The sequence below is a fragment of the Microcaecilia unicolor genome, chromosome 5 (genome assembly GCF_901765095.1).
Source record: "Microcaecilia unicolor chromosome 5, aMicUni1.1, whole genome shotgun sequence".
NCBI lineage: Eukaryota > Metazoa > Chordata > Amphibia > Gymnophiona > Siphonopidae > Microcaecilia > Microcaecilia unicolor.
Window position 1 is genome coordinate 352,363,644 of NC_044035.1, and position 26,195 is coordinate 352,389,838.

Below are 26,195 nucleotides of genomic sequence, written 5' to 3' on the forward strand. Positions count from 1 at the left end.
CCTAAAGTTGTGCAGGCTGAAAACCCTTGGGTAAGAGAGGTCCCTAAAGTATTGAATTTACCAGTGAAGCAGATAGCAGATGCAGGGTGGAATCCCTTGGGTATGAGAAGTCCCTAAATTATGGAACCTATTATGAAGGTAAAGAGAGTAGAAGGTAGAAACCTCTGCTTTGTGATTTAACTGTGATGATGAATTGAATGAACTGCTTCTATGTGGAATTGAACTACTGTTTATTGTGCACTGAATAAAGAGCCCAGATTGGAGCTGACTATGAGCCTGTATTGAATCCTGGTATGTGCTGATAGCCTACTGCTTAAAGGGGACTATTTGCCACACACTTTATTTTATTTTATTTTTTTGTTTTATTTACATTTGTACCCCCACGCTTTCCCACTCATGGCAGGCTCAATGCGGCAGGCAATGGAGGGTTAAGTGACTTGCCCAGAGTCACAAGGAGCTGCCTGTGCCCGGAATCGAACTCTGTTCCTCAGTTCCCCAGGACCAAAGTCCACCACCCTAACCACTAGGCCACTCCTCCACTCCACTTTCAGGTGGCTTACATGTGCTTAAGTTGGAAGGTGAATGCTGCTGTTAGAACTGTGTATCAGGTCTACTAGAAACCTGCATGGAATAAAGTCCTTAAGATTGAAGTTGCGGGTGGACATTTATTTCTTGACTGTACCAGGAGCCTGTGGCTGGAGGAGATTGTTCTATCCTTGGCTGCACCTAGGGGCACCTGCTTACAATACGTTGGCTGTTTGTCCATCACTTGCTGTAGAAAAGCTTAAAATAATCCACTTGCTAGTCTGTGAAAAAAAGCTAATAAAGCGTAATCATGTTTGGAAGTAATCAAGCAAAGCAGTATGCTGAAATAAGAAATGTTTAAAAAAATTGAAAAATAGGAGACATAAAGTAGAAGGTCCTTAAATAAAAATAAATCATTTAAAATTGTCTTGCATATTTTGCAGTTTCATAATATATTTCATATTTATGAATATAATATCATTATTAATTCTTCATCTGCTTTTCCCTTCTGAAGCTTATGATTAAAGTACAAGAGTGAATAAACAATATGAAAGGCATACTGCTTGTACGCTGGATCCTGTTCCTTCATATTGGTTTAAGGAAGGTCTTTTTCTTCTGTCATTAATACCGATAAATAACCGTTTTTCTATTGGTTGGTTGCCCTTTCTTTGGAAGCACTCCCTTCTTAGGCCAATTTTAGAGAAGACTAACAGATCCGTCTTGTTGCAAATTACCGCCCTGTTTCAAACCTCTGCTGCTTATCTAAACTGACTGAAATACTACTTTTCTAGCAATTAGTGTAGCACATAGAAAAGCTTAACATATAGCACCCATGCCAGTCATCTGCATCATAGTACGGAGACTGTTATTACAGCGCTATTAAACAGCATTCATTCTGCTTTTGAAAATGGACAGATTGTATTGGCTGTGTCTTTAGATTTGTTACCCACTTTAGTAGACCATGCAATATTACTGTCCAGTCTGAGATCCATTAGTGTAGCTTGTACGTTATTACAGTGGTTTACGTCTGTCGTACAAGGTAGAATGTTTCCTATACATCTTCAATTATGGTACAGCATCCTTTTCCCTATGGTGTTCCACATGGCTCTGTAGTGGTACCGTTTTTATTCTATATTGTTCTATATTGTCAACGACATTCTTCTTCTTGACTATATTGATCCATTATGAGTTAATATCAATAAGATGCAACAATGTTTGGACGCTATGCTTTCTTGGTTAATGGAAAATCATCTGATCTTAATCCCATGTAATAGTATGGCCATCGGATTTATCAGTGGCCCTTCTATGCCTTTAGGAGTTACATCCACTTCTTTAGTCACACAGCTAAAATATGTAGGAGTTATTTTTGATCAAAACTTATTGTTTGAAAACCAAATTGCTACCTTGGTAAGTAGATGTTTCTGGACTTTAAGACAATTCCACTGTGTTTGTTATTACTTGGATGCAATTTCCTTTCTCCCCCAGTGCTTCTTGCTCCCTTAATTGTCTTGTCTGTCTGTATTTTTAGATTGTAAGCTCTATTGAGCAGGGACTGTCTCTCTGTGTCAGGTGTTCAGCGCTGCGTGTGTCTGGTAACGCTATACAAATGCTAATAATAATAATAATTTCCATAGGCGGTCGGTGGCCCAACTGTTTGGGGAGGCTAAAGGGGGCGGTGTTAGGGGTGGGGCAAAAAAATAAATAAAATAAATAAAAATAAAAGTCATAATTAATATCTTTTATTAAATTTAGATATTAGATATGTATCATATGTCAAAGAATAAAGTGGTTGCTCAAAGCATATTCTAAGCACAATAGCTCAACTGCAAAACACTATGCACAACTTTGTGCAAAAACACACTCAGAACCTTACTGTACCATAAATATTACACTGGGCAGAACCTAATACACCAATATACCACCCATACGGAAAATGCAGACCGTCAACAATATGAAACAAGGGATCATATCATCACAATTATCATGTAGAGCCACAAAACACCCTAATTCATGTTTAATGTGGGATAAAATGCCGTAAATAAATATAAACTTTTAATGTTGAGCACCTGATTCTCAAAGTGGACATATTCCAAACACTATAATGAAAATAAAATGATCTTTTCTACCTTTGTTGTCTGGTTGTCCGATTCTGCTGCTATCTGTACTCAGTGCAGGTCAGGAAGTCATCCTCCTTAAATATCTCCCTGGCAACCCAGCCAACCCCCCCTCCCCCTGCTCTCCCAGCAGTAAGGTAAACAAACCATAAACCAATTTCTACAATTGGTTACACAAGGCTAGAGGGCTTTCACTGCAGCTCCTGCTGTGAGGATGGAGGTAAATCAACAATTTAAACCTCTCAGAGCACAGCAGGGGAGGCTTAGCCTGTCCAAGCCTCTTATACCGGGCGCCTATGATAATTTCACAGAAAACTCTTCTTTATACACTGTTTGCTTCTCATCTAGCTTACTGTAACATTGCCTGTGCTGAACCTCCTTTTTACATCATTAAGGTCCTCTTTTACTAAACCGTACTAGTGATTCCATGTGACAAATGTGACATTTGCCTCACCTGGAATCACTAGTGCAGTTTAATAAGAGTCCCTAATTGACTACAAAGAGTACGAAACACGGCAATAAGATTTCTTTATAAGAATTAATATTTAGGAAGCAGAAATATCAAATAATCCAACTCAATTACTACTTTCTGTTGCAATTAACACTTACAACAAGGTTGCGTTGAATGAAGAGACAGTAAAATATCTCAGATTTAAAAAAGGAGACTTCAAATCTCCAAGGAACACCTTATCAAAAGGTCAAAACCGTCCCGAAGGTAGTCATTGTTATCATTGGTCTCAATAACACCTGAAAAAAAGAACAAAGAACAACATTTCCCAAAGGGAACCCCCCCCCCCCCAGCTATGTTCAAAAAAAAAAAAAAAAAATAGGTGAAAATTACCATAATACCAAAATTCACTGAAGACAGCACTCTCAAAATCAGTTAGAAAATATGTTCCCCCCCCCCCAAAAAAAACCAAAACAAAACTGCACAGAAAAAACAATGACTTACCTCAACAGGATTGTGAATCTTCATATCCAAAGTTCATCAAGACGATCAGTTGCCCAAGAAGTAGCACAGTATTCCATAAACCTTGACAATGGCCACTTAATAAATTTTGGATATGATGGTTTTTTGAGGGACATATTTTGTACTTTGGGAGTGCTGTCTTGATTGAATTTTGGTGTTTCGGTAATTTTCACCTGTTTTTTTTTTTTTTTGGAACTTGTTTTTCTGTGTTCTTTTGTTTAGGTGTTATTGATGATAGGAATGACTCCACCTTTGGGACAGCTTTGACCTTTTTATAAGGTATTCCTTGGAGATTTGAGGTCTCCTTTTTAAAATTTGAGATATTTTACCATCTCTTCACACAATTCAACCTTCCTCTAGTAATTGAGTTGGATTAATAAGAATTCTTTCCCATACCACAAGGTATGATTCTGTTACTCCCCTCCTTTAACAATGGTGGCTTCCTATTTAGTTTAATTTACAATACAAATTCCTATTTTGGCACACTGTTTATAATCTACTATAATAAAACTCACCCTCAACGTTCTGAGGACACTGACATCAGTGAAGCCAAGCTCTGATTTCCTTCAAAAAGGTTCGAAGGTTCGTGGTGGTGAAGCCACCAAAATCACTCCGGGCCCCGCCCTCGAGGGCGGAGCAATGGCAGAACAACAAAGGGGTTGGCAGGGAGGGAGGCGGGGGGTGGGAAATCGCTCCGGGCCCTGCCCTCGAGGGCGGAGCAATGGCAGAACAACGAAGGGGTTGGCAGGGAGAGAGGCGGGGGGTGGGAAATCACTCTGGGCCCCACCCTCGCGTCTAACGTCATGACGTTGGGGGCGGAGCAATGCCAGAATAACGAAGGGGTTGGCCAGGGAGGGAGGGGGGTGTTGGCGACGAAAACTTTGCTAGCGCCCGTTTCATTTGCTCTGAAACGGGCTTCTTTTACTAGTAATCTATATTCTGCTTGTCGTTTCTTAGATGACAGGTGATTACATATACTTCCTGTGCATCGTGCTTATATAGAATGAACCTGTCAGTGCATTTTTTTGTGCTGCTTCCCTGCTATTGAACTCGTAGCCTCCGAACCTTCTTACCAGAGTCATCTTTCCTAAAATTTAGGTCAGCACTAAAGGCTTTTTTGTTCTGGAAGGCTTACAGTTACTTACGATGACTAAGAGCAGACTGGCACAGCCTATACCAGTGGTTCCCAAACCTGGTCCTGGAGGCACCCCAGCCAGTTAGGTTTTCAGGATATCCACAATGAATATTCATGAGAGAGATTTGCGTGCACTGCCTCCACTTCATACAAATCTCTCATGAATATTCATTGTGGATATCCTGAAAACCTAACTGGCTGGGATGCCTCCAGGACCAGGTTTGGGAACCACTGGCCTATAATCTTTTCTTTTGGTTTTCTTTCCTTTAATGATCTCTTTTTTTTTTTTTCTGTTTTTACTATTACTATATAGATTTTGTTGTACACTGCTCTGTTATGTCTGTTAGGAAGGGCAGTCTGTTAGGGTCAATAAATCATAAACCATAATTTTAAATGTATCTTGGGTTAAGGTTAAGAGTTAAAATTGTGTTTCAGGGTATAGGAAAGACTTTAGTTACTTTTGTTTTTCTGTTATAGATCTTCTGTTCTCCCTTATTTCTTATTTCTTCTTTATATTTATAGCTGAGAAAATTGGATATGTTTAGTTCCTTGGCTTGTTTTGATTGCCATTTTAAAAATTAACATTAAGTGAAAAACTGTAAATTAAATCATAGTAAAATTGCAGTAAAAGTGGATTTTGATAATAGACCGTTAGTGAAAGTATGCATTTCCTCATTTTAATTTTCTTAAATGAGAAATTTGAAGAAGAAAAAGAGCGAATACCTTAATTTCTCACTGTAGAAGAACTACAGAGGAAGAAAATGAGACATTTCTTTCATCCAATAAAAAGGCGTCACCCTTTGCATAAGGAGATTTGACAGCTTTGTAGCAGTTTTCAGAAAGACACTCCTAAATTGAATAGATATATTTAGCATAAATCATTCTGTATTAAGAGAGGACCTTAAAGCCAACCCCCCCCCCCCCCCAAAAAAAAAAAACGGTGTTACAAAGCCGTGGCCGTAGCCAGAAGGAGACTAGGCTACATCGAGAGAGGTGTAACCAGCAGAAGAAAGGAAGTGTTGATATCCCTGTACAAGTCACTGGTGAAGCCCCACCTGGAGTGTTTTGGAGGCTGTATCTAAGGATGTAAAAGGACTAGAAGGTCCAGAGGACTTGGTGGCTTGTTAGGCAAGAAATAATTACCAAGTGCCACGGAAAATTAATTATTTTATTTTATTTTTATTTAGATTTTGCTCACTCCTTTTTCAGTAGTAGCTCAATGTGATTTACATTCAGATACACTGGGTATTTCTCTTTGTCCTTATATGTTTATACAGAGAAAAATTTCCTTGTAATCAGAAGAAGCAAATTGGTAATGAAAACATGCAAAGCTAGCATGTAGTTTATTGTTAGAGTTTTGTAATCTGTGTGAGCATGCAGTAACTGAAAACCATGCAGGCTGATTGTGGTGAAAGAGGGAAAAAGCTCATGTAGTTGAAGTATGCGGTGAGTGCAGAACTACTTTACCCGTGCATTCCTGTATTCGCATGTTGATCCAGAAATTCTTGCAAATCTTCTGGTGACTCAAATGATCTGGTGGAATTGTTTAGTGTTATAGTCATCCTTGCTGGGTACTGGAGACCATAACGAGAACTAAGATTCTTTAATCACTGGTGAAGCTGTAAAAATTGCTTTCGCTTAAGGGCTGTAGATTTAGACAGATCTGGTACTGTTGTGAATTTCCGCCCTTCATAGCTGATAGTTGGGATAGATCTTGCTGTGGTGGAAAGTGCAGGCCCTTGGCGACAATCGGGCGCGGAGTCTTGTCCTCGAATTTCAGCTTGCTCATGATACAATGAGGTCTTCCTAATTCTAGGGGAGATTCCAGCTGAAGTTGTAAGATCGATGGAAGCCATGTAGATAAGAATTTCAACATGTCTGAGCCCTTAGCGCCTTCTATGAGACCCAAAATTCTCAAGTTGTTTCATTGGCTTCTCTTAGTAAGATCCTCTATTTGTCTTTTTAGATGTAGAAACTTATTTGCCGTATTTCTCCGGTGTTGCTGCAGATCTTTGACTGTCTGCTCAGCTTTGATCTCAAGTGTCTCCAGTTTGGTGTTAAATTCAACTAATATTGAGGTAAGAGAAGTTATATCAGCTTTAAGCTCATACGCTATATTAAAATGTTTAGTGTTGAGCTCCCAAATGGCTTTAATTTAGTCCAGGAGAGCATCCTTTGCTGTACTGGAATTTTTGATGGGCGCCATCTTTTCAGGAGATTGCGGATCACATTTTGATCTTTTTGATCCTGATGCAAGAATAGGTCCTGATTCTTGTTTGTATGGTTTGTTAGACATCTTCCCAAGTTTGAAGATAATATTTATCCAAGCTAGGAGCTGTTTTAGTCCTCGAGATTTAGTAAATTAGCAAATCCTGAGAGAGAGCTTTCCTACTAAGCAGCCAATTTTCACGAGGTTCTTTAGTACCCCCCTCCCCTATTCACTTGTAATTTTGAGTGAATTAAGGAAATCATAAAAAATCATTGTAAAAACACAATTTACCATTATTCCTAGTCCTCAATATTCAGAGACGAGCCTTCAAATAAGGAAAAACTAAATAATAATCTTAAACTTAGACTACTGCAGGGTTTACAGATCAGCCAACCTATCAGTGGAACTACTTCTGAGTTGCTAAATACTTAGGCGGTGCACATTCTCTTGGAATTATAAAATTTAGAAGCTGTTTCCAGTCAAAAAACATAAAAGGTTTACTCCAGAATTATAGAGCATAAGCAAGGAAATTTCAACATATAACTCGCTCTGAGAGCATTGACCTTGACAAGTCAGGAAAAATACAAATGTGAGACCTGAGAAAAGTTTCATTCAAATGGCTGAAGTGTAGATGTAATATTCAATTCTGATCAAGCTCCAGTGCAAAGGTAAATTTTAAAGTAGTCCTTTGTGTGATAACTTCCAAATTCTGTTAGATCCATAGTAGCTATATCTCCTTGATCTCCAGCAGATCTTCAAATGCCAAATACATAATAAGCTCTAACAAGAGGAGGTAATGCATCTGATGGTATCTTTAGTACTTCAAGAAAATATTTACGAACCATGTCCATAGCTGAGACTGAAGGTGATCTTGGAAAATTCAGTATTCTCAAATTGTTCTTCTCTAATTAGTTTTCCAAATATTCAATTTTACAGTACATGAACTTGTTTTCTTTCATCAAAACTTCATTACCCTCTTGCAGTGATGACAATTTTGTATCAATAGTTTCAAATTTGGAAGAATGTTGTTTCAAATAAGCCTGTTCATTCTGAACCTTTTTGAAATCATTAAAGTCACTCACCAATTGTATCTGTTAGTCTGGTTGTGAGCCCTTGGGCCCAACCAAGGCCTAGCATAGGGGTTAGGCTAAGGCCGAGGGCGGGCCGAGCAGGCACTACACACTACCCCAGCTACCAAGCCCTGTACACACACACGCAGCAACCAACTTGCACCTCAGAAAAGGGAAGATGGGGCAATCAGGCGGGCCTCACGACCTATCTGGAACCGATTCACTCAGAATTGAAGCATGCAGGCCTCACGGCCTAACTGGAACCGACTCATACTTAGGGAGGGGAGAAAGGGACTAAACGAGGGGTCCCCCACGGGGACCGGAGCACCAGTAACACTCTCAGTGCTGGTAATCAAGGAGAAAGGGAAGCATACACAGAAACACGTCAAGCCGTAGCCCACCACACACAAAGAAAGTGAGGGACTGTAGTATAAGATACTGTAGGCAGAGACCCTCAGCAAACAGGGAAGGGAAAAGTCCGCAAAACAGAGTGCGGAGCCTAACACACACACCAGCACAGAAAGGGACAGTGCTCTGTAATACAGGAGGTGGTACAGCAAAGAAAGGACTGAAACAGTCACAAAGAGAAGACTGCAGTAAACAGATAACTGCCAGAAGCAGAGAAGCTGTGCAGACAAAGGGTTAAACCAAGCTCAGCACACAGACAGCAACCAGAGACAGGGAACACTGCAGACCATAGGAGCCAACTTTTCAAAATTATTGGGGGTGCTAAGCACAGTGGAAATAACCCTTCCTTGGACACATACAAGGAATTTTCTCAATATTGGGGGTGCTCAAGCACCCACAGTGTTGGCGCCTATGCTGCAGACAACGGGTTAATTGGGAGTACAATGAAAAACAAACAAACAACCCCCAGGGAGAGAAACAAAAGGCAAGACCTGCCAAGCAGAAAACAAACACAGCATGAAGGGAACTCTGAAGGAAGGGGAAGAAGCAAAACAAACGAACTGGAACAGAACCAGGAGGAACTCGCCACACAGCACCCGAGCAAACAGAGAAACCCAGGTGTAGTGAGAGAGGTAATTAGACACACGCAGGCAGCAGCCGGCAAACAGAGACAGAGCAATAGAAAATTGTAAGCCAGGAAAGGAGTAACAACTCCACACATGCACAGAGCTAATAGCTCAGACAGAGCAAAAGTAAGGCTTCAGCAGAATTGGAGAAAACGCCAAAGCAGGGGTTGACGGGAGAGGTGAGCTTAAGTAGATCAGACTGACATCAGCTCAGCCCCTGACGGACCAATCAAGAGCGGCTCCAAGCATTCCCCTGTCTGTCTAGCAGAATTCTAACAGGATCATAACAGTATCACATTTTGAAGAGCTGAATTCACCACCTGGATAGTTTTCCAGAGTGATTCAAAAGTCATGATGATTGGTCTGTTTACATCCAGCAATACCGGCTTGCAGACTTTTCAAATCTCTCCTACTTCCTCACCATTGGAGGTGTCATAACTCCAACTGAAGGAGTTGTTCCTATGTTGTGCTGGAAGTGGAGGCAGCCAGAGAGAGTCCCCCCAGTAGTGAACACAGCACGTGCACTAATTTGGTATTGCCACTCTGCTTTTCCCCATTGCATTCAGCATTCCAAGTTGCTGGGGGACCACTGTTACTGGGCTCAATGAGATCTCATCTGTACTGTGGTCCACAGAACTCTTTGTGGGCCTGGTTGAAGAAACCACAAATTTTGTTGCTTTGGGCCGTGCCTCACATGCTTCCAAGGTGTGGTGCTTAGAGGCTGAAGTGGAGCCAGTCACCAGGGGAAGGTCTTCTTTTTCTTTCCCGTGGAGAAAAGTGCCTTCAAGTAGTTTCCCTCGGTGCTACCGCGGAGCTCAGACCACAGCATCTATACTTGATGCCATCTTGGCTCCTCCTCACAACAGTGCTTTTTAAAATCAAATTTATACTTGTGTATTATTTTGAGAAGTGAATATTTCATTAAAGAACAGGACCTGTGACCAAAACTACTGGTGCTATTAAAATGCATATCCACATTTGTCCTATGCCCCATCAACACTTGAATTTGGTTAGCAGTAAATGTTAGACATATGATAAAGGCAAAATATACTGACAAATCTAAAACCTCCAGACACCCCTTTGTGTGCTTCGTCTTGCTCCCATTTGTTGCACCCTCTTTGTTAGTATGCCTGCAGTGGTTTATCATAGTGCCATCAACATTTTTTAAAGGATCTGCGTTATAGAGCAGTGACATCATCAAAGAGAATAGAGCTCACTGTTCCATGAAGACTTAAAGCGCAGTGCATCGGGCAAAGTTGATAAATGTTATTGTCTCTCCAAGCGTTAGTAATTTGTTATTAAGTTGAGGTTTAGGTGTAGGAGTATTAGAGCCCTTTATCTCTTGTTTATATTGGTCTTCTTTTATGTTGAAATGCACATTTTTGATTTTCTTGTCTTTTTTTCTCTCCCGCAATCTAAACGCTTCAGAAGTTCACTATTATTTAAATGATGATCAGCATAGCATGTGCCCATGTCCTGGAGTTTGTAACATAAAGTTGTGGCTAAAATTGCCCTAATAAAATGGTTGTCCATATTATGAAAGAAAGTGACCCCATTTTCACTTTGAAAGATTCTGAGACCCCATATCATTCTACTGGAGTTTAAAGGCTATGCCATAATTTCTCTTTGTGTCAACTTGGCCCAGAAAGAATTAACAGTTTGTGGGCTGGTAGAGACAATTCTTGTTCATTTTTTTAACCATATATCTTACTCTTAGCAATCAATTATAGATTTAGGGGTCCTTTTACTAAAGCTTAGCACATACTAATGGACATTAGCATGATACCCACACTAAAGCTTAGCACATACTAATGGACATTAGCATGATACCCACACTAATGTCTGTTAGCGCGTGCTAAGCCTTAGTAAAAAGGCCCCTTACAAATGCTTAAGAGTTTAAGGTAGAAGTTTTGTACAAATGTTTTGTTAACTTTTATTTATTTATATTTATTCATAGCGTTGTTCCTCAGACTACAGTGATACTGAACAATGAGCGACAAAACTCTGTGGTGGCCAAGATGGTTGGGCAGGAAGAACCATTGAATAGATCAACAGAATCCCTGGACAATATATTAAGCAGGTCAGTACAATTTCCCACTAGCTTTTTCTCCTTTCTTGTAGTGACATGTGAAACAAGCATGCCCTTCAGCAAAGGTATCGCTGCAATTGCATACTATAGAGAAAAGTGAATAGGAGTAGGTTAAAATCAATGATAGCTATTTTTGGGGGATTATAAAGAGGTATACAGGAATAACATGTATAGAATGTTTGTACATTTGAGAAGCTTGCCAGGTGCCCTTGACCTGGATTGGCCGCTGTCGTGGACAGGATGCTGGGCTCGATGGACCCTTGGTCTTTTCCCAGTGTGGCATTACTTATGTACTTATGTCCTCTACTTGGCTCACTTTTATTACATAGAGCAGTGATTTAACCTATTGTGATGTCATAGTGGCTCATTCCACCAATAAGAGCCAACCTCATTAGTGATGTCACAATGGCTTGATTGTATAGAATGTTTGTACATTTGGGAAGCTTGCCAGGTGCCCTTGGCCTGGATTGGCCGCTGTCGTGGACAGGATGCTGGGCTCGATGGACCCTTGGTCTTTTCCCAGTATGGCATCACTTATGTACTTATGTACTTATACAAAGTAGCAGCTTCACTACTTAAGCGTTCAACATCCTTTTATATTTTATCAACTATTATCGTTAGGGGAACCAACTTGCATTATGAATACGGTGCTGTTTGTAAGTGAAAGCATATCCTGCATATTGGAAATAATAATTAGAGGCACCTTTGTCACTTAGATCAGTTTAGAAATTATCGTCAGTTTAGGAGACGACATTTTTACTTGTTAAGTTTGTAACCTGATTTACGTGTGTGTTCTTGGCTTTTATTGCATTGTGACTTCTTAGAGTATGCTGTAGCTCTCTTTTGTTACCTGGATGAAACTATTTAGGTATATGCGGGCTAGAAGACTCAGATGTATTGTAACATAATCGATGGAGTGGACTGGAACTAGAGATCAGAATGCTGAACTTAATGGCTTTTTGTAGTGCTGTAAAGACATGGCTTTGTAGTCTATAGGCTGGCTTAACAGATGGGGAGTTAAACATCTATATAAATAAATCCCACCTCGAACGTTCTGAAGCTCACTCCGTGGCAGGGAAGCACTGAACTCCTGTACTCTTCGTAGGCTAGGCTATCAGGACCACTCACCCTCACTCATAGACCCGCCCTCAGCCACGCCCCATCTGTACATAAAATGCAACCTCAACGTTCTGAAGCCATCAGCACTCTCCCTGAAGGGTTTGTTAGTTCATGGTGGTGAAGCCATCCAACTCACCATGTCTCTGTGCACCACCCTCGTGTCAAACGTGATGACGTCGAGGGCGGAACACAGACGGTCATCCACACACCTGCCCCCACCCACACACGTGTCACTCCCTTCCTCCATCCCTCCCACTTCAAGGCCCGTCACGCCCCTACCAACGAGTTACACACTCCCCCTCCCTCCGATTGCAGCACACCCCCTCCGCGTTAGTGCCCCCTAGACCCTCTGCACACCACCCCTTCCTCCGAGAAACCTCCCCCGAAGCCTTCGCCTACCTCTGCTAACGGAGACGAACTTCTCTTCTCGCCTGCGAGGCGTGGCTTGATGAAGGAGTATCTGTCGAAGTCTCTGTGCGTGCGTCTGACATCAGACACATGCACAGAAACTTCAACAGATGCTCAATCAACAAGGAATGCCCCGCAGTCCAGAAGAGAAATTCGCCTCTGTCAGCAGAGGTACGCAGAGGCTTCGGGGCAGGTTTTGCGGAGGAAAGGGTGGTGTCCACAGGGTCGTGCCACGGGGAGGGGGGGCAGGCAGTAACGCGAATGGGGGGAGGTTCTAATCGGAGGGAGGGGGGAGTCTGGAACTCAGTGGGAGGGTCTTGAAGGGGGCCTTGAACTGCGAGGGAGGGGGTCTGCAACTCGGGAGGGAGGGAGAGACGGAGGGATGGAGGGGGGTATGGAACTCGCCAGGGAGAGAGGATGGGTGGGAATTTACCTTGCTAGCGCCCGTTTCATTGTGTTTCGAAACGGGCCTTTCTTACTAGTATACACATAAAATATTTCAACTTATCGTAGAGTTGATCCATAAAGATTGCTTATATTTTGTTTGTTTTGATCCAGTCTACTTTTACTGTATAACGCCGTGAGTCATTCTATCCTTATTAGAAGGACAGCATATACAGTGGTGGAAATAAGTATTTGATCCCTTGCTGATTTTGTAAGTTTGCCCACTGACAAAGACATGAGCAGCCCATAATTGAAGGGTAGGTTATTGGTAACAGTGAGAGATAGCACATCACAAATTAAATCCGGAAAATCACATTGTGGAAAGTATATGAATTTATTTGCATTCTGCAGAGGGAAATAAGTATTTGATCCCCCACCAACCAGTAAGAGATCTGGCCCCTACAGACCAGGTAGATGCTCCAAATCAACTCGTTACCTGCATGACAGACAGCTGTCGGCAATGGTCACCTGTATGAAAGACACCTGTCTACAGACTCAGTGAATCAGTCAGACTCTAACCTCTACAAAATGGCCAAGAGCAAGGAGCTGTCTAAGGATGTCAGGGACAAGATCATACACCTGCACAAGGCTGGAATGGGCTACAAAACCATCAGTAAGACGCTGGGCGAGAAGGAGACAACTGTTGGTGCCATAGTAAGAAAATGGAAGAAGTACAAAATGACTGTCAATCGACAAAGATCTGGGGCTCCACGCAAAATCTCACCTCGTGGGGTATCCTTGATCATGAGGAAGGTTAGAAATCAGCCTACAACTACAAGGGGGGAACTTGTCAATGATCTCAAGGCAGCTGGGACCACTGTCACCACGAAAACCATTGGTAACACATTACGACATAACGGATTGCAATCCTGCAGTGCCCGCAAGGTCCCCCTGCTCCGGAAGGCACATGTGACGGCCCGTCTGAAGTTTGCCAGTGAACACCTGGATGATGCCGAGAGTGATTGGGAGAAGGTGCTGTGGTCAGATGAGACAAAAATTGAGCTCTTTGGCATGAACTCAACTCGCCGTGTTTGGAGGAAGAGAAATGCTGCCTATGACCCAAAGAACACCGTCCCCACTGTCAAGCATGGAGGTGGAAATGTTATGTTTTGGGGGTGTTTCTCTGCTAAGGGCACAGGACTACTTCACCGCATCAATGGGAGAATGGATGGGGCCATGTACCGTACAATTCTGAGTGACAACCTCCTTCCCTCCGCCAGGGCCTTAAAAATGGGTCGTGGCTGGGTCTTCCAGCACGACAATGACCCAAAACATACAGCCAAGGCAACAAAGGAGTGGCTCAGGAAGAAGCACATTAGGGTCATGGAGTGGCCTAGCCAGTCACCAGACCTTAATCCCATTGAAACTTATGGAGGGAGCTGAAGCTGCGAGTTGCCAAGCGACAGCCCAGAACTCTTAATGATTTAGAGATGATCTGCAAAGAGGAGTGGACCAAAATTCCTCCTGACATGTGTGCAAACCTCATCATCAACTACAGAAGACGTCTGACCGCTGTGCTTGCCAACAAGGGTTTTGCCACCAAGTATTAGATCTTGTTTGCCAGAGGGATTAAATACTTATTTCCCTCTGCAGAATGCAAATAAATTCATATACTTTCCACAATGTGATTTTCCGGATTTAATTTGTGATGTGCTATCTCTCACTGTTACCAATAACCTACCCTTCAATTATGGGCTGCTCATGTCTTTGTCAGTGGGCAAACTTACAAAATCAGCAAGGGATCAAATACTTATTTCCATCACTGTAAGCCCAAGTAAATGAATAAATGAGTGTATGTGTGTATGACTGGATGACTTGTCTGTACTCCATTTGCTAACGGCAGAAGGCTAAGGAGTAACATTCTACATGCAGTTAAGCTTGTACTACTGCTACTACTACTTAACATTTCTAAAACGCTACTAGGGTTACGCAGCGCTGTACAATTTAACATAGAAGGACAATCCCTGCTCAAAGAGCTTACAATCTAAAGGACACGTGAACAGTCAGACCGATAGGGGCAGACAAATTGGGGCAGTCTGGAATTCCTGAAAGGTAAGAGTTAGGTGCCGAACACAGCATTGATGAGGTGGGCTTTAAGCAAAGCAGACAGCTGAGAGATCTCTCTTAGCACATAAGGCAGTGGTGAGGGCAAGGAAGGGTGATGACTGTAGCCATAGGAGCCAACTTTTCAAAATGATTGGGGGTGCTGAATTTATTTTTTTTACAGGTGGTGCATTCCCCCTCCCCCATCCTCTCCCCCTCCTCCCCCCTCTCCTGCCCCCGCTCTTCCTCCATCCCTCCTCTCCCCCCTCCTCCAAGTTCCAGGCCCCCCTCCCTCTCCTCCGAGTGCCAGTCCGACCCCAGCCTGACCTCTTCTCCCACAACTGTCCTCCGCCCTCGCATTCCTGTGTACCGCCCAGAATTTAAAACTCATCTTACCTCAGGGTGCCAGCGGCAGCAATGAAAGGCGAGGAGGCTCAGCGCTTCAGCCTTCCCAAATGAGGGCGGGACCAGAGCTGAGAGAGAAGGGAAGGCTGAAGCGCTGAGCCTCCTCGCCTTTCATTGCTGCTGCTGGGACCTCGAGGTAAGATGAGTTTTAAATTCTGGGCGGCACGCAGGAAGGCGAGGGGCAGACGGAGGAGTGTTGAGGGAGGGCACTGGGCAGGTTGGGCTGGCTGGGAAGGGAACTTCCGGCAGGCCAAATATTGGGGGTGCTCGAGCACCCACAGCACCCATGGAGTAGGCACAGTAGCTCTAGGAGGGCCATATAATGGTTCTTTCTACCTGCACCCACTGTGAAACACATCTGCAATTTTTAATGCAACAACCAGATATTCTGGTAGCAGATAAAGATGATGATATAGGTTAAGCAATGACAGTAGTCATTTAACTTTTTCTAGTAGATATCTTCAGAGTTCCCAGAATCAGCTTGAAACTATAGATATTTGAAAAATACTGTAAAATGCCCAGATATGACAGAACCCATTATGTTTCCATAGTGTTGAATAGACTTCTTTTTTCCCCCCCTTAGTGTGGTTCCTGGACGCAGGCAAAACACCATAGTAGTGAAGGTTCCAGGTCCTGATGACAGTCACAACGAAGACGGAGAGAGTGGATCTGAAGCCAGTGACTCTGTTTCCAACAGTGGCCAGTCAGGAAGCCATACTATTGGGCACAATGTTACACTTATCACTTTGAACTCTGAAGGTAGGCATTGAGATCTAAGAGCAGAAGGTTTTATCTAAACAAAATGCATTAGGAAGAATTGGTGACTCTGCAGTCATTTGTCTCTACCACTTCACAGGGTAAGATAGACTTGAATAATGTAGTTGTGTTTTATTTCTTGTGAATATCTTTATCTGAAGACCAGCAGTTCACTATAGTCACGCACATGGTGATCCCCTGATGGTGGCTTCTTCACTTCTTTAACAAATATTTCTATTCCACCAATCTGGGTGAAAACCTCTGTCAACCCACTGCAGAGTATACGCTGCATACCCTGGCTTAGAAGTGAGATTCATTACTTTTGTAGTATGTGCAAAACTAACCCTTTTGGAGACATTGCCCCAGTGTATAAATTATAGTAATATGAAACATAGCAACATCCCAAAAAGCAGCAAGGCATACATTTATCTACCTTACACAACTCAGTAAAATTGGCGTACAGACCATTAATTAAATTCTTCAGCAAAAAGTAGTGACATCACTTTCTTCCAAATGGCCCAGCTACTGAAAGTGCCCAAAAATTTATTTCACCTTAAAGAAAGTTGGATCCAGTGGGAGACACTATCTGCCAAACACAGCAGATAATGCTGGCACATTCAGTTACTAATAACCAGGGGCGTATCTGGACTCTGGCGGTAGGGGGGGCCAGAGCCAGAGGGAGGGGGCACATTTTAGCCCCCCCCCCCCGGCGCCACCGATCCCCCCCCGCCATTTCCGGACCCCCCCCCGCCACTGCTAGACCCCCCCCCCTCGCCACCAATGACACTCTCCACCCCCTCCCGCTGCCGCCAACCCTCCCCCGCTGCTGTCACTTACCTTTGCTGGCGGGGGACCCCAACCCCCCGCCAGCCGAGGTCCTCTCTTCCATGCAGGCTGCGCCGCTGCAAGTTGCAATGCTTCCTGTTCTTCTGAGTATGACGTCCTGCACGTACAACGCGCAGGACGTCAGACTGAATTCCAAATTCTGAGTCTGACGTTCTGCACGTTGTACGTGCAGGACGTCAGACTCAGAAGAACAGGAAGCGTTGCAACTTGCATCCTGCACGGAAGAGAGGACTTCGGCTGGCGGGGGCTTGGGGTCCCCCGCCAGCAAAGATCGGCGACGGGTTGGTGGCGGGCGGGAGGGAGGGGGAGGTGGAGAGGGTCTGTGGTAGGGGGGTCCAGGGCGAAATCTGCGGGGGCCCAGGCCCCTGTGGCCCCACGCAGATACGCCCCTGCTAATAACACGTGTTAATAACTCGAACTTCAAGTCTTTAATAAGATTTGTCAAGTAAGAAGGGACATTCCCATGTCAGACCATAAAACAACATCATCAAAACTTTAACCATAAACTGCACAGGCAACCAGTACATAGAACTTTAAATGCTGTGATACATGGTCATGGTTCAAACAGCCCATCAGAAGATGGATTTTCTAATTTTGAACGAGCTGCAATACTTGATATACTCTAATGGCAACCCCATATAAACTGCTTTGCAGTAGCCAAGCCTTGATAGAATGAGATCTTGAATTACTGTATATATTAGTTGATTTGGAAGATTATGCAATTTAAATCAAAGCCTCATTATAAAAAAGGCAACTGGGCTACTTTTCTAACATGAGAATTAAGGAATGGCGAAGAATTCAATGACATCAAAATGAACAAACTTCACTTTTTATATGCCTACTTTTAGTATTCTGAAATTTGAGAGAAAACCAATTTTTTTCAAGCAGGTATTAAAAAGAACAGTAGCCTGATTAAGACTAGCAACTGTCTTCCATAAGTCAACCAAAATCAGAATCATGAACTGAATATCAATAGTGAATATATATATTTTTTTCCCTGAAAGTAGTAGTCCCCAGGGGTTGTAAGTAAACATTGCACAGTACTGGGGAAAGTTCTGAATCATGTGGAACACTTGGAAGTGGAGATCTGTGATCGGAAATAGCTTCTCCCCACTTTACCAATTCTTGCAGAAATTAGGTGAATCAGTCGAGAACTCAGCCTCCACAGCAAAATACCCTCAGACATTGGAGCAGGTAAACTGATAGTATCAAAGGTTGTTAACATATCTAAAGAAAACTATCAAAACGGGTCCTCTTGAATTGATGACTTGATGCAGCGTTTCTAGGAAAATAACCAATAAAGTTTTTGTACTATAACCAAGTCAGAAATCAGATTGGGAGCAGAATCTGAAAAGAATCCAGAAAAAACTCGCAATCATAGGCGCTGCTTCTGTGGGTGCTCGAGCACCCCCAATATTTTGAGGCATTACCAGTCTGACAGCAGAGAGCCTCGGACCACTGCCAGCCTGCAGCCATCCAAAACTGATGGGAGAACGAAGTTCCAACGTGTATGACGCTGGCCTGGCACAGTCATTCATAAAAATCCAGTAGCACTATAGCGATGCAGACAGGCTGCTTCCCTTTCCTCCCTGCAGTTTGCTCCACCTGACTTGCCTTGATCTCTGCCATACAACAATCCAGACAGGCTGCTTCGGGACCTCGGTCTTCCCTTTGATGCACCCCACCCCTGTGGGAACAGGAAGTTAGAGGAGGCGGGACGCATCACCAGGAAGTCCAAGGCCTTGAAGCAACCTGTCTGGATTGCTGTACGGCAGAGATCAAGGCAAGTCAGATGGAGCATCGAACTGCGGGGGAGAAAGGGGAGAGAGGTGCTGTACCTGGGAAGGGAAATGTGCAGGTGCTGCTCTGCTGGTTTGGGGGGGAGGGGACAACAGGTGCTGGAAGGGGAGGGGAGAGAAAGGAAAGAATAGATAATGGACTGGGAGGGGGGGAGGAGAAAAGAGGGGGAGAGATACTGGATGGAAGAGGGGGGAGATACACTGGACCATGGGGGTGAGGAGCGGGGAGAGATACTGGCTCCAGGGTAGGGGTACAGGAGGAAGGGAAGAGAGATGAAGTACAAGCAGATAAAGGAGAGATGCTAGCCTGGGTATGGGAGGGAGTGTAAAGACGGGGGCACAGAGGGGCAATGCTGGCCAGAGAAGAGAGATAGGGAATAACAGGATTAATTCTGGAGACAGGGGAGGGGTGGATAGAGACACACAGGGTCAATGCTAGCGACGAGGGAGTGGATAGAGAAACAGGGTTAAGGCTGGACAAGTGGGGGTGGATAGGGAGATACAGGATCAATGTTGCACAAGGGAGGGTGGACAAGGGAGGGTGGATAGGGCTATACAGGGTCAATGTTGGATATGGAGGGGATAGGGACACAGAGGGGGCAATACTGATGAGGACACTGGGGAAATGCAGGACAGGTTAAGGTACAGACACACTGGGGAGATGCTGAATATAGGGGAGGATAGGGACACCAAAAGGTAGATGCTGAACATGGAGGGAAGGATAAATAAAGGAATACAGACAGGAGATGCTGGATAGTACTTATAGGGACACAGAGGAAAGATGGATGGTGGACATGGGGAGAAAGGAAATGTCAAATGGACAGAAGATCCTGTAAAAATAGTTAAAAATGGAGCAAAGCAGAAAAGAGACAATAAAATTATCAGACAAGAAAGGTAGAAAAAGTGTTTTATTCTGAATTTATTAAATGGAATATGTCAGCTTTTGGAAATTTGCATCTCTGATATTTTGCATTTTACTTTTTATTTTATTGCTATACATGCAAGTCTGACTACTTGAGGTTTCCAGATCAGTTTTTTGTCTTCATATCTTTGTTGAGGTTATGCTTGTGTTTTGTGTGTGTGACCAAGGTAGTATTCTGCTAACTTGTGTCTGTCTGGAGATCTTATTGTAGTCCTGTTTGTTTTGTGTTTTTGTTTTTTAACTATTGAAAAGATTTTTTTTAAACGATTGAAGTTTTAGAGCCCAACGTATTATTTACAGTGCTGCCTTTTTATGCATAAAGTTGTTCTCTTTGAGTCCTAGGAGTTAATGCTGTTATGATATGGTACCGTTATGAGTGTGTTTTTACATGAGTTTGTTCGTGGTGTGTTGGCCTTACTGAGGTGACATCAAAACTTTAATTTTAGTTTGTCATAACATCAGTCATGGTTTTAGAAGATTTTGCAGGATCTGAGTTTGTTGAAGTGGTTGTCTATAGCAGACTTGTGTATGATCAGGTTTAAATTATGAGATGTTGCCTCTTGAGGGATTTATACATACAGTTGAATCGTTTCCATAGATGTGTATGTGGTTTAGTGTTGATAAGTACTTCAAATAAATGAGTTTAAAATATGTAACGTCATCCATAATAACAGAAATTCATTGTTATGGGGCACATGAAGGCATTTTTTGTCAGTAAGAGAGATTAAACAACCATGATGAAAGTAGTGGAAAAAGGTACAGTGATGTGAACTGAAAGATCATGGGACTGAAGGGTGTAGAGAGACAAGAAACAAGACAGAGAAAAATCAACGTCAGTGTAGGAAAGGAAGAAGGTAAGAGGAAAAGCAAGAAACTGAAGTGGGACCAATCTTCAGTTCTATTTTGAACCTACTCTGTTTTGCTGTGTAATTAAAAAAGTGACTTCTCAAGCTGTCTCCTGCTCAGGTTGTTGCTGCAGGTGCAAAATAAGTTAATATCGTTGATTTGCGTTGGTGTATATATGTCCATTTTTCTCATGCAGTATTTAGTATTGGCATAGGTCTCTGATTTTGTGAACAGTTAAAGAGATTAGCTGAAAAGTTTATTCCCTTTTCTTTGGAAAAGTATAAATAATTAAAACAATGTAATGCCTAGACAAGAAGAATACATAATACAAAGTGAGTTTTGTGCTTGAAAATGGAATGTGCGTCTCTTCTCTTGTATTTTGCACAGTACAGGAAGAAAAGCATTTCTGTTTCTATTTGTACAGTATTCCACTGCATACAGGGTATGTCTTCTTGGGATTTCCAGTTCAGTTTTTGTCTGCATATTTGTATTTCTAATTTGTGGTTACTTATTCTGTATTTGTTGAGAATCTATGTTCTGCATGTGGAGTGGAGGAGTGGCCTAGTGGTTAGGGTGGTCGACTTTGGTCCTGGGGAACTGAGGAACTGAGTTCGATTCCCACTTCAGGCACAGGCAGCTCCTTGTGACTCTGGGCAAGTTACTTAACCCTCCATTGCCCCAGGTACAAATAAGTACCTGTATACAATATGTAAGCCGCATTGAGCCTGCCATGAGTGGGAAAGCGCAGGGTACAAATGTAACAAAAAAAAAAAAAAATGTGACTGAGATCTCCACCCAAGCACATGCCTAATTGGAAAGTGCACATCATTAAAACGTGGTGCATACGTTTCTGCTAGTTGGTGTTCTGTAAGACGCGATTTGTGCGCATTCCTGCCACGTAAAAGTAGGTGGTTCCTTATAGAATGTGTGCCAAGTTGAGTAGCCCCAGTCATTTTGAAAAGTCGGCTCCTATGCTTGCAATTGGACCATTACTACAACTTCCAAAATTTTATTAAGAAAAGGCAACTTGATAATTGGTTGATAAGACCCAGGCTGATAAATAGATAATAAGGAACCTGTCTGAACCCCAAAGACTGTGTAAAACTTATTGTAGTACAAATGCAACTGACAAAATTTTAATTTACACTCTTTAATTGTCACTGCTGGACAATGATCTGGCACTCAAAATGTATTCTTCAGCTTTGTTATAATTCCCAGTTGCTCCTTCTTTGAAACCTGCCTAAGGGACCCTTTTACTGAAACTTAGTGTGTGCTGACAGAATTAGCACGCACTAAATGCAAAGAAGCCCATAAGTATAAAATGAGCTTCTTATTGTTTAGTGTGTGCTGAGCTTTAGTAAAAGGGCCCCTTGTTTTTATTTATTTATTTATTTGTTGCATTTGTATCCCACATTTTCCCACCTCTTTGCAGGCTCAATGTGGCTTACAATACATCATGAATAGTGGAAATAAGAGGAAGTAGACATTTAGTATTACAGAAGGATTTTGGGTTACATGATAATGAAAAACAGGAAAGTAATATAACAAGAAAACATTATAAACATGATCGTAATATAGCAAGAGAACATAATAAAACAGTTTTGGTTACATGTGGGAGAGTTCACATGTGTTGATCTTTATGGTATGTCCTGTCAAAGAGATGGGTCTTCAGTAGCTTGCGGAAGTCGGTCAGTTCATAGATCGTTTTTAGGTTGCGCGGCAGTGCGTTCCAGAATTGTGTGCTCAAATAGGAAAAAGTTGATGCGTACGTTAGTTTGTATTTTAGACCTTTACAATTGGGGAAATGAAGATTAAGGAATGTTCGAGATGATTTCCTAGCATTCCTGGGTGGTAAGTCTATCAGGTCTGACATGTAGGCTGGGGCATCGCCATGAATGATTTTATGAACTAGGGTACATATTTTGAACGTGATGCATTCTTTGAGTTATCTATACTATACTATGTAAGGGTTGCCTTGTTGCTCTAGCAGGATAGTTTTTAAACTAAATTGTTTGGATTTCAAGATATTACATGGTCAGGCTCCATTGCTCTTTCCTTCTTATCGGAAAGACTTATGACAATGAAGCTTATTGCTCCATTTCTCATATGTAAATAAGATTAAGTACAAAAGTACAAAAGGATTTCTTAGAAACAATAGCATATCACACAGTTTTAAATTGGAATGTCCTGCCCTTAGAAATTAGATCAGTAGATAATATGATATTTCGCAAGAAATTGAAAACTTATCTCTGAGAAACACTTATCTGGTGGTTTTAATGTTGTTTGTCCTAGGAATGTCTAGTTTCTCTCTTTGTAGTCCACATAAGACCATTTTGGTAACGTTTTCACAGGAAGGCACCCTAAAGCCTCTTGTAATTCCTTAATCAAAGTAATTTAATCTGGATGGGTGTTTAGGAGTCTTTACCCCCTTTTGTTATGGGTAGCACCATTAGCTCACACTCCATCAAAATAATTCTTTAGGCTGATTAATCATGGTATGGATTTTAGCTATTAAAAATTCTTGTTTGGCGTATCAGGTAGGCTACAGTATTCAAGTAATTAAAGATTAAGATGCTTGAAATGCAATCATTTCCTTTCAGAATGTCTTTGCTCCCTCCAGTTTAATTTATTTATGTAATTTATATCCCACATTATCCCAAGAAAACTCAGGTTCAGTGTGGCTTACAGTGAAGATTAATTGAACAGAGATATAATTACATTAAAGTAGGCACAGTACAACTGTTAATAGAAAATAATAATCTAAGGAGTGAAAGTTACAATGAACATGTTAAAGATATGTAGTATATGAGGTAATCCCAGTTAATCAAACAGCAGAATTAACACCACATCTGCAGATTTGCTACCAAATCAGCAGAACTCCAGGGAGCTTGATGCTTACAGAAAATGGTTTGAACATTTTTTTTGTTTATATCTGGGCCTTGGTCTTTTGAGTTGATGAGAGAGATTCTCACAGTGACTGGACTTTTACATACAGATCTTCATTATTATCCTTCTGATAAATAGTGAGCCAATGATTGGTAAATTGGTGAATGACCCCGAATTCACTGAGTATGGCCTATACACAGGCCATCTTATGGCCCTGTAAACAGTGTGAAGGACAGTAAAATTATCGGTCTATGAGACCAAACCACCTTTTAAATCTATCTAGATGGATTTTGAGGAAAAATATTAAATCAAGTGAATGGTCTTTCATGGTGAGGCATCCTTATCTCTTCCGTTGCCTTTAACTCAAAGGGACAATTTTTCATTTGATTTTGTGTCCATGATTTTTCTGATGATGGCGTAGAAGAAGGTTAGCATTACTGACCTTTTCAAGGCTACCTACAAGTGTCTAGGGGATGTCTCCTGCTGTAGTATCTGCTTCAGGATGTTTCTGAAGGCCATCAAGATCTGCAAGATGGAGACATAAAGAAAAGATCTGGTTTTACCAAGCATGTAATCAGGAACATAAGGACCATGGAGCTGACATTGGCTCAGGTACCATATCCTATGGACAGATCCAGATGTTGAGGCAGATCGTGGACTCAATCTAGATTTGAGCATTGGGCTCTGAACAAAAACATGGAGCCAGTAGTGAACAGCTTTGAAAACACACTGATAAACTTATACCGATTTCCTTTACATGACTTAAAGAGCAAGGGGATACTAAAGGTTGCCTTCCTACCCCTAAAAACAGCTGCACCTAGAGGAAAGTTCTACCCTTATCCTAAGCATTCACTGCATCCGTATGGAGAGGTCAAACTTCACATTTTGGTTCTTCTTCGAGACATCCTGAGGAATGTCAGCTCGTCTGCTGAGTCCCATCAACTCTTTGGCTCAACTGTCTTTAAGGAGAAACTTTGGAGTCAAATAATGCTAGCAATTGCTCAGCACATGAAGAGTGCTGAGTCTTCATATGAATATGAGATAAGCCATGCTTAAACAGATCATGGGATCTTGAGCCCGGCTTCTTGTTTTCAGCGGTATCAGTCTGTCACGACAGGTCTCCAAAATGTAGTTAGTTTTTCACTGATCATTTCCAAGCATAAGCGATGACTTCTCAAACCTACTTTGTAGGGATGTGCACAGGCAAAATATTTTTGGTTCCTTTAAGATTTTTCAGCTTTTCTTTTCTTTTTTAAATTCAGAAAATATAGGTATAAAATAGTTAAAAATAATAATACAGAAACTCACATTATAGCATTCTAGTCCACTTGAAGGAGATCTTTCAGTTTTTCTCAGTTTTCAGACTTCTTTTGAATAGTTTGACATTCATTTAAATAAAAAAAATGCTTCAGATTCGGCACATCATCTGAATATGGCAGGTTTTTGGTCTCCCTGGCAGGGCTGGTGTGCAGTTTGATGCATGAGACTGTGGGAACGGCACCATTTTGTTGACTGGTAGTGAGGAGCAGCTTCTGGCTGATCATGTGTGGAGCACAGTCGCCATTTTACAGCCTCATGGCCTGACAGTGCATTCAGATGCATCAGGATCTTTGTTTTCTCTGGAGTTTATGTTGCTCTTACACCAGGCCTATTTACTGAAGCAGGGGACTGTCAGTTGCTGCAAGGAGCTTCAGTTTTTGGATAACATATTTCCTTATTGCTGAACTCTTGCTGGTTCATCTGGAGGACTGACAACTATGTCACTGTTCTTCTGTGAAAGATGTGTATTGAGGGTATTCTGGGTGTGAGAGGAGTGTGTATGAGAAGTGTTTAGGAGGTAAAACAGAGTAGTGAGAGTGGATTTGTGGGGGGGGGGGGAGGGTATGGGGATGTTGATTTTATGTGTTTTGAATACAAAAGTGTATGGATGAGGAGTGTGATATCTGGTGGGAAAGGTGATCATGGGGGAGGGAGGAAGCAGTTGGATGTCAGGGGAAGAAAAGCGTGTGGGGGAGGGGCATGTGAGTGACGGAGTTGTCTGGGGTGGGGTGGTTCATTTCCTTGAAATCCCATTCAGGGGACTTGGGTCCACTGTCTGGTGAGTGTAGTGGGATGGGGGGGGGGGGGGGGGGGGGGGAGGAGAGGGTAAGTAGGGATTGGTCGGGTGGTTATGACCAGGTCATACAAATGTTTGTAGCCCAGACCAAGAAAGCCTTTATGCTTGAAGTAGAATGGCTGTTTGGAGCTTCCCATTATCATGTGCATACTACGAAATACTGGTTGTTGATGAGTGTTGACTTAAAAATAATGTCATACAATGTCACAGGCCTTAATATGCCACAGAAACGACAAAAGCTCTTTAAAGAATTATTGCAACTTGGGCCGCATATTGTGTTTTTGCAGGAGACACACCGTTGGGTGCACGAGAGGCTTCTCACTCACCCTAGTTACCCACTCGCTTGGTTTGCCTCATCTGAGTCCTGTAGGAGGGGAAGGGTGGGGTGGCGATATTAATTCACTCCTCTGTGCCTGCCAGGGTTATTAAAGTTAATAGAGACCCGGGAGGGAGATTTTT

General features: G+C 42.3%; 1 protein-coding gene across 2 annotated transcripts in view; it reads left to right on the forward strand.

Moving 5' to 3' along the window:
• Positions 1-26,195, forward strand: part of BANP (BTG3 associated nuclear protein) — a 517,523-nt gene that overhangs the window by 115,077 nt on the left and 376,251 nt on the right. For both annotated transcript variants that reach the window (XM_030204572.1, XM_030204573.1), the window contains exons 5-6: positions 11,015-11,137; positions 16,149-16,324. In XM_030204572.1, the coding sequence (XP_030060432.1) occupies positions 11,015-11,137; positions 16,149-16,324 (299 nt within the window). The remainder of the gene's footprint in view (positions 1-11,014; positions 11,138-16,148; positions 16,325-26,195) is intronic.